The following is a 17,218-nucleotide window of genomic DNA, read 5'->3' as shown; positions in this document are numbered from 1 at the left end:
ATTCAAGGGTGGAAAATAGTACTCTGCGTCTTCAACAGGTTCATTTGCTGATGTAGGTGGGAACTAGGAACCCGGAGGTACCATTGGTCCATTAGCAGATTCTGGTGGAAATCTCCCATTTCGAGCCTGATTATCTTCTTTTGGTGAATGTTTGTAACTTTCCACAATCATGGCTTGATCATACCGCGTAGTTGGGACCATTTCATATCTTGTCGTGGGCGGATTATCAGGTGGATCGTTGTTGCGCATCTCCTGCTGGAATATGTCAGCTGTGATTTTGAATTCAGGACACTGCAATTCAGAATGCTGGTTTGTATTGTGGAGTCTACACCAACTGGACAAGGCCGCTTCTGCTAAGAACACCTTACTGGTAGGAGGATTCTCTTGATTTTGTGAATTTGATGGGTTATCCAGCAGCGTCACCACGTTTCCATTATTAGGAGCAGTATTACATGGTCTCCTCTGGAAGCCTTGGTTGTTATTTCCCTAATAATTGTTCCTGAAACCTTGATTATTATTTCCTTGGAAATTTTGATTGTTTGCATGTTGGCCGTGGTTGACCCTTTGCATGCTTTGGAGTTGATTATTCTGATTTCTTAGATGAGTTACTTCGGTTGACAGCTTCTTGACTTGTTCAATCAACTCTTTCATTTCATCCTCTTCTTCCTGTGTTCTTGAGGAATTTGTTGCATTTTGCAGGTATACAGGTTGTGCTGGTGGGGCTTGTGAAAGTGCAACTCCGGGATGAAGCACCAACTAGTTTGTCGGCTGTACGCTAGGATATGTTGCTTGTAAAATAGGATTCATAACTGGAGTCTGGTTGGCTAATGCCATACTAACTGCTTGTATTTGATTCGGTGCTGCAACAGGTCCCATATGTAGTAGTGGCCTAGTAATATTCTGTCCCATGTGCTTACTGACTTCAATAGCCTTTGCATATGCTGCGTTTAGATCATTCGGGATAGGATGTGTCCTTACAAACATGGCCGTAAGATGATCTAGGGCTCCATAATAGATTTCCCTTGGGTCAGCAATGAGGTAGGGATGTCGTAACATTGTGTATGTGCGGTGGAACCTGTTGTTGAAAGAGGTGATTGGCTCATGTTCTCTCCTTCGGATTTCAACAAATTGTCTATACAGCTCGGCTGGCGTGGTTGGTATACCAAACTTTGCAATAAATGCATCCTTCATTGTGTCCCAGGTCTTGATTGACCCCGTAGGTAGGTGAACGAACCAGAAGTATGCCTCTTCTCCTAATGAGTAGGAAAAAGCCTACATGCTACATCTCCATATTCGACTCGTCTATTACGAAGAATGTCTTCGAACATCTTGATATGATCCTCTGCTGTACGATTGAAGTCACTGACATTGAACTTGGAACATAAATTCTCTGGATTCTTAGGCATGTTGTGATAGATTGCAAATTCCAATGGTGATGGATTGTTGATTAGCCAAGTAGCGCCGTTAAGCACATGAGCAGGAGGAGGAGGAGGAGGAGGAGCATTGTGAGCCATCGTGTTTCCCGAAGTTTGAAAGCGTGTCAAGAGACCTGATGAACTAGCCTGGCTTGTTGGTTGAGAAATTGCCTGGATACTTGCTTGAATTGCCACTTGTACTTGTTCTTGAAGAGACGGAGCTTGTGATGACTCAGGAGTGTCTTCTAATCTCGGTTCAAATTCCTTTGGAGTATCTTCTCTTTTGACTCGCTTCGACCTTGAAGTAAACTGAAGTTCATCCAGATTTTTGACGCCTAGTGTAGACCTCAATATCCTTTGATGTTTTTCGGGCGAGAAAGAACCAATACGATCCAGCGTGAAGATTTGTCTTGCGGAGATTACTGCAGGTTCCTTTGATTGCGAAGCTCTCTAGCAGCAGCTCTTTGGTGTTCTTCCACCCTGTCTTCTTCTTGCTCCAAGATGATTCTCACTCTGCTATATTCAGCTTCTCTTCCCTTCAAATTCCACGCTAGGTGATTCAATCCTGAAACGATATCTTCTTGAATGTTGCCTATCTCCAAATTAGGTTGCACTACTTCATTCAATCCTTCATGTGGCAACACCATCGTGATTCATGATCATGCTTGAAATGTTTTTTTTTTTTGTAAATTTTCTGGATAGTACTGTTCCTTTAATTCCTCGGATTCGTGCCCTCCCTCTAGCGCCAATTCTGTCGAGCGTGGAGGAGGGTAAAAAGCTCTTGAGATTACTCCTTGCAAACATAAATTGATTAAATTTCGAAGTCCAACTGTTCAAGCCCTCCTTCTTTGTATCACTTCTGTCGAGTGTTTGAGAAAAAAATTTCCATTGATCTTCCTTGGATTCAAGAGTTCGTATTTGCTCACCTTTCTTCTGTTTCTGGCCTTGGGACATCCCAAAAGAAGATTTTTCCCTGCGCTGCCGATTCCATCCTTGATAAGTACTTCAAGCAATGCATTTCATCATGTTCCTTTGTCTCGTGGAGTCGACACTGCCCTGGCTTTGCGAAAAGAAGGAATCAAGCTGGAACCAGTTGAACGTTCAAGTTGAATCCGAGATATTCAAGATCTATCTTATTCCAGAAAAATCCAAAAAAAAAGAAAAAAAGTGAAAAAAAGAAAATCCAAAAAAAAATCAGAAAAGAAAAGATTTCTCAATGGAGCGGCAACAGTTTCACGAGGAGCAACAAGTTGATTTTCCTAAACTTTGGTGGAGATTAGATACACAACTTTATCCACGCAGATTGTTTGAGTTTGCTAAGGAGGGCGAAATTCATTTTGAAGGCTATTGGAGAGACAAATTTCTTGCTAGATTGGAGGATAATTTCCAAATTTTTGAAGAGGCTAGTGGAGTTTATTCTTTTCCAAGCTAGAGGAGGCGTAATTCATCCAAGGGAGGACTATAATCTAAGCTTGTCCATCAAAATCCGGTTTTCTTTCATCTTTTGCCAAGGTTTTGTAGTTAAGCACTCAAAGGAGGAGGTATGAAGAATCATTTTTGAAGTTCTTATTCAAGACTTATTGTGATCCCATTGCAATTTTGTAAAGTCTAAGTCTTGAAGATCCAAATTCCATTCATTATTAATTTGGAAATGTGTAATTCTTGATTTATCATGACTTTTCAAATTAATATCTTAAGTTTTACCTTTGAAAGGTCTTAAATTTCATGCTTTAAGGTTTGATGCTCAAAAGACTAACTTTAATATTTTGTGTAGGCATCAAATGGAGATCCAGGAGTTGGAAAATCAAGCCAGATCAAGGACGGGCTCCTCCAAGAAGATCAAGCAAGGACAAGGGCGACCTCCTCTAGTCTAGCATCGACAAGGACGACCTTCTTCGATCCAACATCGTCAGGAATAACTTCTTCCAATCCAACATTCCAAGGCGAGATACATCATCATCCTGCAAATCAGAGACAAAAGAAGTCAGAGCAAAGGGTTCGTTGAAGAAGCAGATAATTCCAGAAGAGTTAATTAAAGCTAACTTCTCAACATTACCAAATTGAGTATCAACCAAGTGTCAAATGAGGTGGCATCCCAGTCATCACTCCTCCAATCGGATTGATCCACCTCAGCATGTCCAGATTCAATGTACCTAACTCATGGGAGGTGGCACAAACTTCGATGTATCTACCTGTTGTGACGTTTTCACACATCGCCCCATTGCAAATGGGGACCCATGTTTTTTGCTCGTTTTGTTCGTTTTCGCTTTGCTTTTTTTTAGGGTTTTGTTAGTTTGTTAGTTGTCTGGATTTAGGGTCAAGCCTTAGGGTTTTAATTACCGTCTTTTCGGACCAGAATCCAGTCGCTTTTGAGAGCTTTTGAGTTTCCTTTTCTAGAATGCAAATTTTGAATGAAATGAATTCGCCAGAATGGTCTAATTTTCAATTGGAATGTTGACGCAGAGTCTAAATTCGTCTAAGTGTTGATGATGAAACATGAATTTTGTCCAATTGAGTAATTTTGACCAAATTTTGACTTTTTTGATTTTTGATCCTAGGCATTTCAAATGATTTGTTTTCGCCTTGTGAAGTGATAAAATGTGTAAAATCATGATATTTTGGCCTGTAGGAGCAAAATCGCTCCTGTCCCTCAGTGAAGGACCGGAGCTACAAATCCAATTTTGCTTTGTCCTTGCAAGATTTTAACGTCTTGACGATGTGAGAAGGTCCAAAGAGGTACATTTTATCAAATGAATATAACTTGAAGTGCTGTCGGGGAGATCAACAGGGTAGCAAGTCCGGCTTGAGTGAGGTCCTGATCCTGAAATTTGGCTAAGTCTGGAATGCCCTGATCCTGAATTTGACTAAGTCTGGAAACTGAAAAAACCTCCAAAAACTAGATTTTGCAATATAACTCCTGGAGGTCTGAAACCACTCTCAAACATCCTGAAAGTATATATGGAATATAACTTAAAGTATAAGAAAGAAGAAACATAGAAGGAAATGTCACTTATACTTAAATGTTATATTCCATTAAAATTGTCCTGATCGAGAGTGCGACAAGTCAAATTTCGCTCGTGTCCCTCACCAAGGGACCAGAGCGAAAATGCTTAGTTGAGCCATTCCTGACCTTGTTTGGACGAATCGAGACATCAAAGGCATGGTGAAGGACGAAATGAGCATGATAGAGCATCCAGACTTGATCAAAAACAATGAGATGATGAAGTTTTGCCTAGAGGGTCAAATTCGCTCCTGTCCCTCACTGAAGGACCAGAGCGAAATTCTTCATAAGGTACGATCTAGGCAAAGATCAAGCAAATTTTATGTTCGAAGGCAAGAAAGGAGGTCAATCGAACCCGTTGAAGACAAATTGAAGATTATCAAACGTCAACAAAGGACCAAAATGCTTAAGTTCGCTCCTGTCCCTCAGGAAGGGACCAGAGCGATTTTTGTTGTGGATGACTTTCTTGCACAGTTTGAACCGATCTCAAGGCATGGATGAATAGAAGAGCACATTACGAACCCGTTGAATATAAGTTTTGAAGGTGACAAAGTGAAATAAGGCCCATAGAGCTAAAATCGCTCCTGTCCCTCTCCAAGGGACCAGAGCGAAATTCTTATGAAGGCTTAAAATTTGAAAGTTTATCAAGCATCAAGTGATCACGAAGGATCAAGGAACTTTATTTTGCACGATGATGGTGATTGCAAGTTGGAGAACGCAAGCATGAACCCAAAGACTTGAAGTTCGCTCCTGTCCCTCAGGAAGGGACCAGAGCGATATTGATTATAGTTGCTAATTCCTTCAAAAATCACGTTAAGTCAAGGTTTTGCAAAGGGGTAAAAGGTACAAGGTGTCTTTTGAAGATGATATGCAAGAGTTTTGAACGTAAAAGTGTTATCAATTAAGTTAAAGGACTCATATCGCTCCTGTCCTTTGGACAAGGACCAAGGCGATTTTTACTAAAACACTCATGTTCCGACAAAATCAAGACAATGCAAGGATAGCTAAGGTCAAGGACGTCCTTTAAGAGGCAATGAACGAGGAACCAAGGATGAAAGATGACACGTTTTGGCTAGAGCTTCAGGATCGCTCCTGTCCCTCTTCAAGGGACCAGGGCGATATCACATCTAAGGGACATTTATTTGCAAGACAAGTCACTCAAGTTTGAAAATCCTAGCGAAAATGCCAATTCCAACGTGAGGTTAAAGGCTTTGAACGTCAAAAGTGCAAAAAATCAAGACCAAGTGATGGATCGCTCCTGTCCCTTAGTCAGGGACCAGGGCGATGAGGTACATATTTTCCATGTTTTTTAAAAATTTTGGCGCTCAAACGCATTTTTGAATTTATTTAAATGCTAGGAAAATCGATATTTAATTAATGGCATTTAAATTTAGCGCTTGGTATTAATTGATTATTTTTGCCTTGTAAGAAAATCGAATTTATTAATTAAAAATGAAGGCATTTAATAATTGATTATTAATTCATTAAAAAATTAAATGGAGCGCTTGGTATTTATTTGTTTTATGGAGGTCGGCCCTTGTTATTCATTTAAAAATCATTTAAATTGCTTTATTTTTACAAAGTCGGCCTAAATGGTGGTGAGAGGTGTGAGCGCTATAAAGGGAGGGGTAGTTTATTTCATTTTCACATCATCATTTATCATCTCTCATATGCGACTTGGAGAAGGCAAAGGAGGAACGAATTTCATTTCAAGCTAGAAGGCACTAGTAACTATCCAAAGGAGAGGCGAACTTGAAGTTTCTATTTGAGCGAAGTTGCCTAGGACGTCAAAGACATATCAAAGATGGCGAAATTGCTAACTTGAAGAAAAGATCACGTCCAAGGCTTGAAGGGTGGCGAAGTTGATAAGAGGAACGTTCTTTTGAAGATCACATCAAGACTATCGAATTTCAAATTTTGCCTAGGCGAATTCCTTTATTTTGCATTTTAGAGTTAAGCTCTCAAGTAAGGTATGGCAAGATCTCTTGTTTTAATTTCAAATTTTGATCGTCATTGCCTTAATTTTGAATTTTGAAATTTTGTTTTGCCTTAGCTCAGTTGTTTTTAGGAAATGATTAATAAAGGACTTATCATTAAGTTTCCTAAAATTTGCTCTCTAATTTATGTTATGTATTGCAAAATCATGTTACTAATTTTGAAATGTTGTGTAGGCGTCAAATGGAGGTCTCTTCAAGGAAAATCAAGCCGGATCAAGGACGGTCTTCGCCAGGACGATCAAGCCAAGACATGGGCGACCTCTTCCAATCCAGCGTTCCAAGGCGAGGTACATCATCCTGCACATCAAGGACAAAAGGAGTTAGAACAAGAGTTAATCAAAGATAGCCTCTCAACGACATCAAATTAAATATCTAGCAAGCTTCAAGTGTCAGATGAGGTGGCGTCCTAGTCATCATTTCTCCAATCAGAGAAGTCCATCTCAGCATGTCCAGATTCAATGTACTTAACTCATGGAAGGTGGCACAAACTCCGATGTACCTACCCCGGCTATCCATTGGTCGATTTTTCTAGAAGGGACATGTGTCCAAGCAATACAATTTTATCATTGGTCAAGCATTAAATGTTATGTAATGGTTGTAACAAACCCTAATTAGGGTTTTCATTGTAAAATCTTGGCCATTGATCTTGAATTGATCTAAGCCATCAAATTGTATTGTGGGCACTATATAAGCCCAAACATTTCATTTGTAAAAGGAGAATTAGAGTGAAAGAGATTTTTAGATAGAATTAGAGAGATTTGTAAATAGTTGAAAGTAGTTAGAGAGTAGAATAGGAGGACAAGGCAAGAAATTGTTGCCATTGATTGTAAACAAACTCCATTTTCATTGAAGTAATGGTGAAATATGTCGTTTTTCTTGCAATTTGCATGGTTTCTTGTTGAGTCTTCAATCTTAGATGGTAGATAATTAGATGAATGGAGGAAATGTGATTGATTGATGGTGGAATTCGTACATCCATACTACTAGCAGTTTGTTGATTGCAGACTTGCCTTGCGTAGTCAACTGGAATCATTCAGCCTAAGCTCAATTTCAATTTGTTGCCTCTTCATTGATATGCATCAACTTGGATGGTATCTATGCCTGCGGTGATAACTTGAACATCATAAAGCTCCCCTTAGAAGATTGCACTAGTCTTGTGTAGATGTTCCATTGATGTCAAAACAAGACCTAGTTAGAGTTTCATCAAAAGGTCAAGTCATTGCTCCTACATTCTTAGTATTAGGATTAGATCCTCTCTTCGCCCTTATCCTTTTTCTATTTTTTTTAATCTAAGTTAGTAAGAGCCTGTGTCCAGCAAAGCAGATCGGAAGTTCAATGTAAGTCCCCTTGTGATTCCAGCAAATCACATCATACCACTGGAGCTTGTCCACACGTGGAGACCCCACTAAAAGAACCTTGGAGTCTACCTAACTGATCCTTTACGCGAATCTTCAGCAGTTAGAGACTATTTTCTCAAGAGAGGATAAGATGCCTTTAGGTATTTTATTCTGTGTATGATGGTGTACAAAATACACGTCAACACTACCCCAGCTATCCATTGGTCGAATTTTCTAGAGAAGACATGTGTCCAATTAATACAATTATTTCATTGGTCGAGCATTAAATGTCATGTAATGGTTGTAACAAACCCTAATTAGGGTTTTCATTGTTGAATCTTGGCCATTGATCTCAAATTGATCTCAGCCATCGAATTGTATTAAGGGCTCTATATAAACCCCGACTCTTCATTTTGTAAGGGCTAATAGAGTTAGAAAGAGTTAGAGAGAAGTTAGTGAGTAGAGAGTAGTTAGAAGGTGATTAGCCCATTGATAGAATAGCAATTAGAGTAGAGTAGAGAGAGAAGGCAAAGATTGTTGCCAAGATGTTGTTGTAAAAGACTTGTAACTTCATTGAAGAAATGGTGAAATTTATGGATCGATTCGACAATTAACATGGTCTCTATACTTCTCATATTTGATTTCATGTTATTAGATGAGTGGAAGAAATGTGCTTGATTGATGGTGGAATTCGTATATCCATACTACTAGCAGTTTGTTGATTGCAGACTTGCTTTGTGTAGTCAATTGGAATCATTCAGCTTAAGCTTAACTTCAATTGTCGCTTCTTCATTGATATGCATCAGCCTGATGGTGTCTATGCCTGCAGTGATGATTTGAACATCATTAAGCTTTCCTTCGAAGATCGCACTAACCTTGTGGAGATGGTCCTGGGATGTCAAAACAAGACTTAGTTAGAATTTCATCAGAGATCATTCATTGCTCCTACATTCTTAGTATTAGGATTAGATCCTTTCCTCGCCCTCGTCCTTTTTCCTTTTTTTTCAAATCTAAGCTAGTAAAATCCCGTGATTCCAGCAAATCAGACGTTCAGGTCATCAAGTGTAAGTCCCCTTGTGATTCTAGCAAAATCACATCATACCACAAAGAGCTTATCCACACGTAGAGACCCTACATACAAGAACCTTGAAGTCATCCCGATTGAACCTTTTCGCGACATCTTCAGCATTCGGAGGCTTTATTCAAGAGAGGATAAGGTACCTTTAGGTATTTTATTTTGTGTTCGCATGTGCGTAAAAAACACATCAACAGTCATCAAACTCTACACATATGCCAACACAATCTTCCCTGATGTTATATGATGCCTACTTATTTTCCTTGTTGTCTAGAAGATGAATTTTTTATTTGGGGGGGATGATGTAGTTAGTATAGAATGCCTATTATTATGTTTCAATAATATGGTTTATCAGACTATGTATTTGGTAGTGCTAGTGCTAGTGCCAATGCTAATGGCATCGTGGTTCTTCTAATTTATTCGTACCTACATCATCTAAAATGGATGGTGATGATATTTTTGAAGGCTCATATGATGATGCTTGATCAGTGATGGCTGATTGTTGATGCTTGACACTGTTATTTTTTAATTATATCGTGACATTCGGGTTTGACTAATTGACATTCTAATATTTTATATTTTTATAGTGGCTTCGTTTATAATGCAATATATGATGCTATGTGTGGTATTTTGAACTTAATTACTGCCACAAATATGTATATATTAATGATTTTTTATATATTTTTGTTTGGATAAAGCCAAAATAACCCAACTACAACTCTTTTTTCCCCGAACCTGAAAAAGTACTAGATCCTGTAACTTAGTTAACTCTTTTCTTTTTTTCTTATTTGTAAAAAGAGGGGGTCTGCTGGGGCCTTTACCCATACCCAAACGACTGAAATACAACCCATCAGAAATAGAATAACTCAACACTTCTTAAAGAAACTAAAAGTATCTTGTCAATTGAACACTTAGCTAAGAAACTCTTTATTAGAATTTCATAAATGCCCTAAGAGGCACCATCTGTAACTTGTCAAAAAATCGAAAGATACTAAAGAGTATTATGTCCCCTTTTTTAATTTTGTATTCTTATTTTGTATATCTTTATTAGAAATATGATTTCATTTTTAGCTTCATTTTTCGATCATTTATTTTAGTTCAGGTGATTTCTAGAACTCATGCTTATGGTTTTTATTTTTTTCAAAACTCTCAGTTGTACTATTCAAAATTTCAACAATTTTCTGCTTCTTTCACTTTTTCTGAAATCAAAATATCCTCAGTTTCTTTTGAGTAGTTTAGATCATCAACCAAAATTGACGTTTCCTTTTGTAAAAGCAGCCAACTGCATTCTTATTTGCTGGATATCCCTTAGAACTATATGTTTTTGTCTAGTTTTTAGTTTAATTTTTTATGTTCATCTTCATCTTTATCCAATTCAATAATTTTAAGACCATAAGCCTCTTGATTTTCTTAGTGCTATATATATATCTGACATAATAAACTGGTAATTTGTGTCCCTAGAGAAGATCCACAGAGTTGGCATATTCTCCACAGGATTTAAGCAGGTTTTGCAAAAGCAATTAGTCCTCAGAACATTTAGTTAACTTTTTTTGAAATTTAAATTAATTTTTGTTGACTGCACCAAATGATTTTGAAATAGTGAGATTTGTATGTAAGTTTTCATCATCATCAAATGCTTTTTGCAGGATGTTGTGGAAATTATGAAGGAGTCTTTATATGACAAACTAGTAGATGAGAATGGATGTGTTGATTTTGGACGTAGTGGTGGAATGAGTCAACAAAAGGAGGCAAAACGCTTTCTGAGTGCTCTTCAGAGACGGTCTGAATTGCAGCAGAAGGCCTGCTTCTCAGTTTCTGTAAGTATCATTATATATATATTTTTAATATACACTGTCTTTGTACAAAATCATTTGTCTCTCACATGTATTCAACACGTCTTAATAATGTTTCACCTTAGATGTTTGATAAAATTTGGAAAGATAATTTGCTGGATGATCATACATAATCTTTTCATGTATTATGGAACATGCATGTTCCATCCAGCAATTGTAAAATATGAGATTGCAGATGGTACATGTATTGGAAATTTGAGTAGAGATAGAAAATTATACACAATAATATTATATTATTCTCTCCGTCTTCACATTCCTTCAAAACATATATATAGGTGATTTTCATAACCTATATCATAGGAAGGTTGTTCTACCTCCTATAACCACTCCCCTATATTTGTGAGTTGTTAGAACAACTCACAAACAAACACTTGTTATAGTTTAATATTAAGTTGTTTCTCAACAACTTAATATTAACGTACTTAATTCTATATTATTAACCATATCAATAATACTATCCATGTGAAAACTAATTCTAAAACCCCCCCTTAGTGCGAACATGGGAATAAAGTACATCACATGAACTGGAAACAGAATCGTATGGCTACGCATACTTTTAGGTCTGCACACTGCTATCTTGATCTTGCTGCACATGGTCACCTACATACGAGAACTTATCTTGCTTTCACTTCTAGTGAACTCATCATTGACCAACCACACTTCCAAGTTGTCTGACAATCAGAGGATCTTTGTGGTTAGCTGCTCTCCTATACAACTGTTTATATCATCAATGATTTTCCTCATTCTCCAAATGGGGATAGTGGACCAACATTACATGATATCTGTTATCACAAAAGCTTGCACCCTTGCTGAGCTATAAACTCAGCAACCTTGTGAAACATGGAAACAACCCCGAAGTGTGGGACCTTGCGCAAGGGGGTTGAATCTCCGGAGAAGGCCGACTTCCTTCTCAATCTAGGTGCAGGTGTTGAACCAACTCAACACTTCAAAACTTACTCCTAAGCCTATCCTAACAACTTGAAGAGGAAAAGGAAAGAGGGAAATGCTTAAAATGAAAGGAGGTGATGCACCAAGATAAGAGATTGTTTCTCTCCCTACTCGAAATGACACAAAGAATCAACTGAAATACTTAGGATATGCACAAACTTCAGTTGTATGAATGACCCCAATGCATGTATGGAGGTTAGAATTCGTTGAATGTCAAGAGGGGAGAAGGATTCCCACAATTCACACTTAGAAATAAATTAACACAGCATATATGAGAGAAGAGCCACAAAACATACACCTATGATGAAGGTAAGGAAACATACACAACATACATAAGTTGAAGGAAGACAAGAATAACAATTTCAATTCATTCAAAAGCCAATGGCCAAACTTACAGTTGAAGAAATGCAAGATAAATACAAGAGAAGTGAAAGAGCATAGAATAGCTCAAGCCAGCAGGGAGAGAACACTTTACAATGAGGCTTAATAGCCTTTATATAGAAAACTGGTCGCAGAGGAGAGACCATTGGTCAAGGAAGAGAAGCCTTGACCTTTGTGTGTGCAGGGAAATGTCAGTCAGGGAATGCAGGGAAGTGCATGTACCTGACATTGTGTACATGCAAGCAACCTAGCCATACCCCGAAAATGCAATCCTAAGAAGAAAGGCACTTCAAGAAGGTGGTTTGCTTGACATTCCAAAGTCAGAGCATGCAGGCATGACATAAGTAACCACAATAAGCATGGCCTTGTACCTTTCTTGATGGAGATCTTGCAAAATCATTAAAAGCACCCCTGTAGCTCCACAAAAGGTGTACAAGTCGCCAGAGTTGTCGGAGCATTTGAAGCTTTGAGTGTTGATCATGCCATCCGGAAGTGTTGCAAGCCGAAAGGAAGATGGAAGACTTTGGAAATATGGGCTCCCGAAGTTGGGAAGACGAGGAAGGAACCTCAGGACCTCGGGGTTCCGAAGTTCTGGGAAAGAGAGAAGGAGACAAGGAGGAACCTCGGAACCTCGGGGTTCCGGAATTTTGGGGAAGGGAAAGGAGACAAAGAGAAAATAACTTTGGGACCTCGGGGGTCTAGAGTTCAGGAGAACTGGAGAGAAGGCAAGAAAGGAACTTCGGAACCTCGGGGTTCCGGAGTTCCGGGGAACTGGAAAAAGGCAAGGAGGGAACTTCGGAACCACGGGGTTCCGGAGTTCTAGGAAAGAGGAAGGGAAGCAAAGGAAAGGAACTTCGGAACCTGGGGGTTCCGGAGTTCCGGGGAACAGAAGAAGAGACAAGGAAAGGAACTTCGGAACCTCGGGGTTCTGGAGTTCCAGAGAAAGAAAGGAAAAGGCCAAGGAAAGGAACTTCAGAACCTCGGGGTTTCGGAGTTCCGGAGAAAGAAAGGAAATGGCCAAGGAGGGAACTTCAAAACCATGGGGCTCCAGAGTTCCGGGGAAGGGAAGGAGAGGCAGCAAGGAACATCGGAACCTCGGGGTTTCGGAGTTCCGGGAAAGAGAAAAGGGCGAGAGAAAGGAACTTTGGAACCTCAGGGTTCCGGAGTTCCTGGGAACTGGAGAGAAAAGGCAGCAAAGGGAAGGAACTTCGGAACCTCGGTGTTCCGGAGTTCTGGGGAAATAAAAGAAGAGAAGGAACTTTAGAACCTCGGGGTTCTAGGGAACTGAAAGGAAGGAGGAAAGGAAAGGAAGTTTGGAGCCTCAGGGTTCTGGAGTTCCAAGAAGGCCAAGAGAAAAGAAGAGGAGACCTAGCAAAGGAACTTCGGAACCTCGGGGCTCCGGAGTTCCGGGGAAGAGAGAATTAGGCAAGGAAAGGAACTTCTTCCAGACAAGACAACACTTCTTACTTCATAAATCCATTGCTTTTCTCTTGATCAATTGGGGCAGCGCTGGTCCATGGAACATATCTCTGATCGGTTCTCACTGATGGACCAAGGGTGTCATAAAATGACAACAATATCCACATTGAGTAATTCATCATAATTGAGTAGGTGCATACACATCTACTCTTGACAAGTAATAGTGGAACTAGCCTCACTACACTTTTGTACTTTCATCCAAGGATAGGGACAAACACATCTACCCATGGAACCAAGGATAGGGACTAACACAACTATCCAACATCAAGATTATGAACAGGGACACACACATCTACTCACAACAATTATGATTGGGGACAAACACATCCAATCATAATTACCAAATCTTGTGACTAGGGACAAACACTTCAATCATTTACAACATCTTGTGAATGGAGACAAACACATCCATTCACAAACAACCAACAATAGTGATTGGGGACATACACATCCAATCACAACATAAAAAACTTGAACACCAAGCCCTCGTTGTCGCGTATGCAGCCACTATTATATATCATTGCCACTTTGATCACAAATGATATGAGGCAGTTTCCGTTGCCACCAAGAAACCGATCTTGGCTTTAGTTGTCTTGGCACAAATTGATTTGTCATTAAAACAATTTTGCAACCCTATTGCTAGTGATTGACGAGAGGTTGCTGAATTTCCTCCAACTTCTAGTAAAATTGCTACTTAGCAAATTTGTCTTTTGAGGCTCGATTTGTAGGGTGCACCCCCCCGACGCAAAATGGAGGTCATGTACAAGCGATAGTGCGGCCAATTATAATTGAGGCAATTTTTTATTTTTTATGACATTTTTCCATCTTGTCACAACTAATGATTTGTAAAAATGGACCCTATTCTGAAAATATTACTACTTGACTTTTAAATTAACACATAAATATTTCTATAAGAAATAATACAAATTTTTGAAACACTCAATCTATGAGTATAGGCTTTAAGAGACTAAACTAAATAAAACATTTTCCCGCATTAAGATCATAGAGAACTTGACTTGCCAGTCATAACTTTGAGTTGATCCTTCCTATGTCCTTTTATCATTGCACCAATGGTAATGGAATGGTATGAAGCTGAGAGAGAACCTTGAGCACAAAAAATTTCTCAACTTTGTTGACTAGGAATTGCACCAAACCATTGAAAATGCTAATTTTACATACTTTGTATGATGCAAACAACTACAAATTGGGCTATGCTTTGCACCAATGCAAGGGAAACTAAATAAACAAGGCTCAACACGATTCACTATAATCTTGTGCCTAACTTTGCCAACGCTTCCAAGGGCTGTTCTACCTTTTATTAGAACTGAGAGTTCTCAACATATGAAGAGGGAAATGAAATGCATCAGCAAAACTGGAAAAAACACATAAAACAAAAACCATAGAACATGATCTCCTTCCTTGAGATCATTTACACCTTCTGGGAACTCAATTGCCAAACACAAATGAAATCTATTTTTTCTTTGTATATTCTTCACTGAAGGTAGTGGACTGCCTTCCCTTTATGGAACAGAGGAGTCGATCGTTGCACACAAAGGTGGAGTCGTGTTGCATACAAAGGAGGAGTTGCAAGGTAGAAAGGAGATGTTATGCGATGCTCATCACCTTTTCTTCTCCCAGCGACGACTCTCCATTGCTCTATGACTCCCGATGCTTCATTCCCTTTAACAAGTCTTCATGGCCTCATACAAATTAATGACATACAAAGTATACCACTCTATGATAACTACTTGTCCCAATGATCCCACAGTCAATGGTGCCGAACAAAGATCTGTCATGGCGAGGAAGTGCATGTGTGTGTGCCTGTATTAAATCTGTGGCTCTACAAATGCTTTATCAAAAAGATTTTCAATAGAACATCGTGCTTCAAAGGCAAATGTAAGAAATTTGATTCCTTGTAGATTCCAAAGCTTGTTCGATGCCAAACAAAAATGAATGAAGCCTCTTCAGCTTCACATTGACCTCTTCTTGCATTATACCACATTAATCTTTATGCAAATCGTCTTTGATCATTCCCAGTCACATAAGATTACCGATTGGCAACCTCAAGGTTCACATTTTCCATGTCTTCCTATGAGAAATCTCTCAAATTTTCTGCCAAATCTAAAAAAAGAGATCTTCACACTTAGGACGACTTCATCCACATTTCTCTCTTCCAAACAATCAACTTCACAGGATACACTTATAGCGCTCTGATACCATATTGGAATTTTGAGTAGAGATGGACAAAAAATTATACACAATAATATTATATCATTCTCTTCGTCTTCACATTCATTCAAAACACAAATATAGGTGATATTTGTGGGTTGTTGTAACAATTCACAAACAAACACTTACTATAGTTTAGTATTAAGTTGTTTCTCAACAACTTAATATTAACGTACATAATTCTATATTATTAACCATATTAATAATACTATCCATGTGAACACTAATTTCTAACATCATGAATACATTTTATGTTTTTTTTATTTTTATTTGGCTGATTCTTTTTTTCTTGTGTAACCTTTGGTTTAGTTGCCATCTTTTGTTAAATTTGATGTGGACTTGCACCTGTCCTTGTTCGTTGGAGTTGTGTGGTGTATGCTACCCAATTTCAAGACTTTGTCATTATCCAAGAATTTGAACATAGGGCTTCACTGTGAAATCCTTCATACTTTAACCACTTGAGTTCATTCATTTTGACATTTAGGTGTACATTCTTCAATTAATAGGATTTATAGTTGATTAACTTTCAAGTTTTCTTTCTAATGGATTTAATTGCATATTCAAATCATAACAACTGTTATTTTAAGTATTATATATATCATTCATTTTTTTTCCATTTTGGGTGGTTAGGAGCTTTATCTTCTTGCGGACGAAATAAGCCTTAGGGTTCCAGATGTCGATATGCTCATTGAAAATCTCAATAGTGCTGGATATTTGCTTAAAAAGGGACACAAAATCTACCAGGTTTGTACATTATCCATAACACACATATTTTATTTAAAATTAATGATGATTGGCATGACAGTAAATTCGTTGATAAATAAGATGTTAAGTCCAAATATGCTCTATAATTTCTGTTCCATGACAACTATGTGTTGTGACGTTTTCACACATCGCCCCATTGCAAATGGGGACCCATGTTTTTTGCTCGTTTTCGCTTTGCTTTTTAGGGTTTTGGTTTGAATCCAGTCGGTTTTGGGAGCTTTTTGAATTTCCTTTTCTAGAATGCAAATTTTGAATGCAATGAATTCGCCAGAATGGTCTAATTTTCAATTGGAATGTTGACGCAGAGTCTAAATTTGTCTAAGTGTTGATGATGAAACATGAATTTTGTCCAATTGAGTAATTTTGACCAAATTTTGACTTTTTTGATTTTTGATCCTAGGCATCTCAAATGATTTGTTTTCGCCTTGTGAAGTGTTAAAATGTGTAAAATCATGTTATTTTGGCCTGTAGGAGCAAAATCGCTCCTGTCCCTCAGTGAAGGACGGGAGCCCATTTTCAAATATCTCATCGTCCCTGCAGAATCCAGACAAATTTCGAGTTGGAAGTGATGGAGAAAGGCGAGATCTTTCCATTGAATATAAATTGAAGATTTTCATGAGCACAAAAATGCCTCCAGGAGGAAAATCGCTCCTGTCCCTCAGTGAAGGACCGGAGCTACAAATTCAATTTCGCCTTGTCCTTGCAAGATTTTGATGACTTAGCAATTTGAAAGGGTCC

At 38.5% G+C, this 17,218-nt stretch overlaps 1 protein-coding gene across 4 annotated transcripts in view; it reads left to right on the top strand.

The window, feature by feature from the left end:
- The window catches only part of LOC131072958 (probable DNA helicase MCM8), a 194,022-nt gene that overhangs the window by 137,121 nt on the left and 39,683 nt on the right, over nt 1-17,218 (top strand). For 3 of the 4 annotated variants that reach the window (XM_059217027.1, XM_059217029.1, XM_058009277.2), the window contains 2 exons: nt 10,472-10,642; nt 16,346-16,459. In XM_059217027.1, the coding sequence (XP_059073010.1) occupies nt 10,472-10,642; nt 16,346-16,459 (285 nt within the window). The remainder of the gene's footprint in view (nt 1-10,471; nt 10,643-16,345; nt 16,460-17,218) is intronic. The other variant, XM_058009278.2, reaches the window with a different exon arrangement.

The sequence above is a fragment of the Cryptomeria japonica genome, chromosome 3, assembly GCF_030272615.1.
Source record: "Cryptomeria japonica chromosome 3, Sugi_1.0, whole genome shotgun sequence".
In the NCBI taxonomy this organism is placed as follows: Eukaryota; Viridiplantae; Streptophyta; class Pinopsida; order Cupressales; family Cupressaceae; genus Cryptomeria; species Cryptomeria japonica.
Note: the sequence above shows the minus strand (reverse complement) of the source record. Positions and strands in the feature narration are given on the sequence as shown.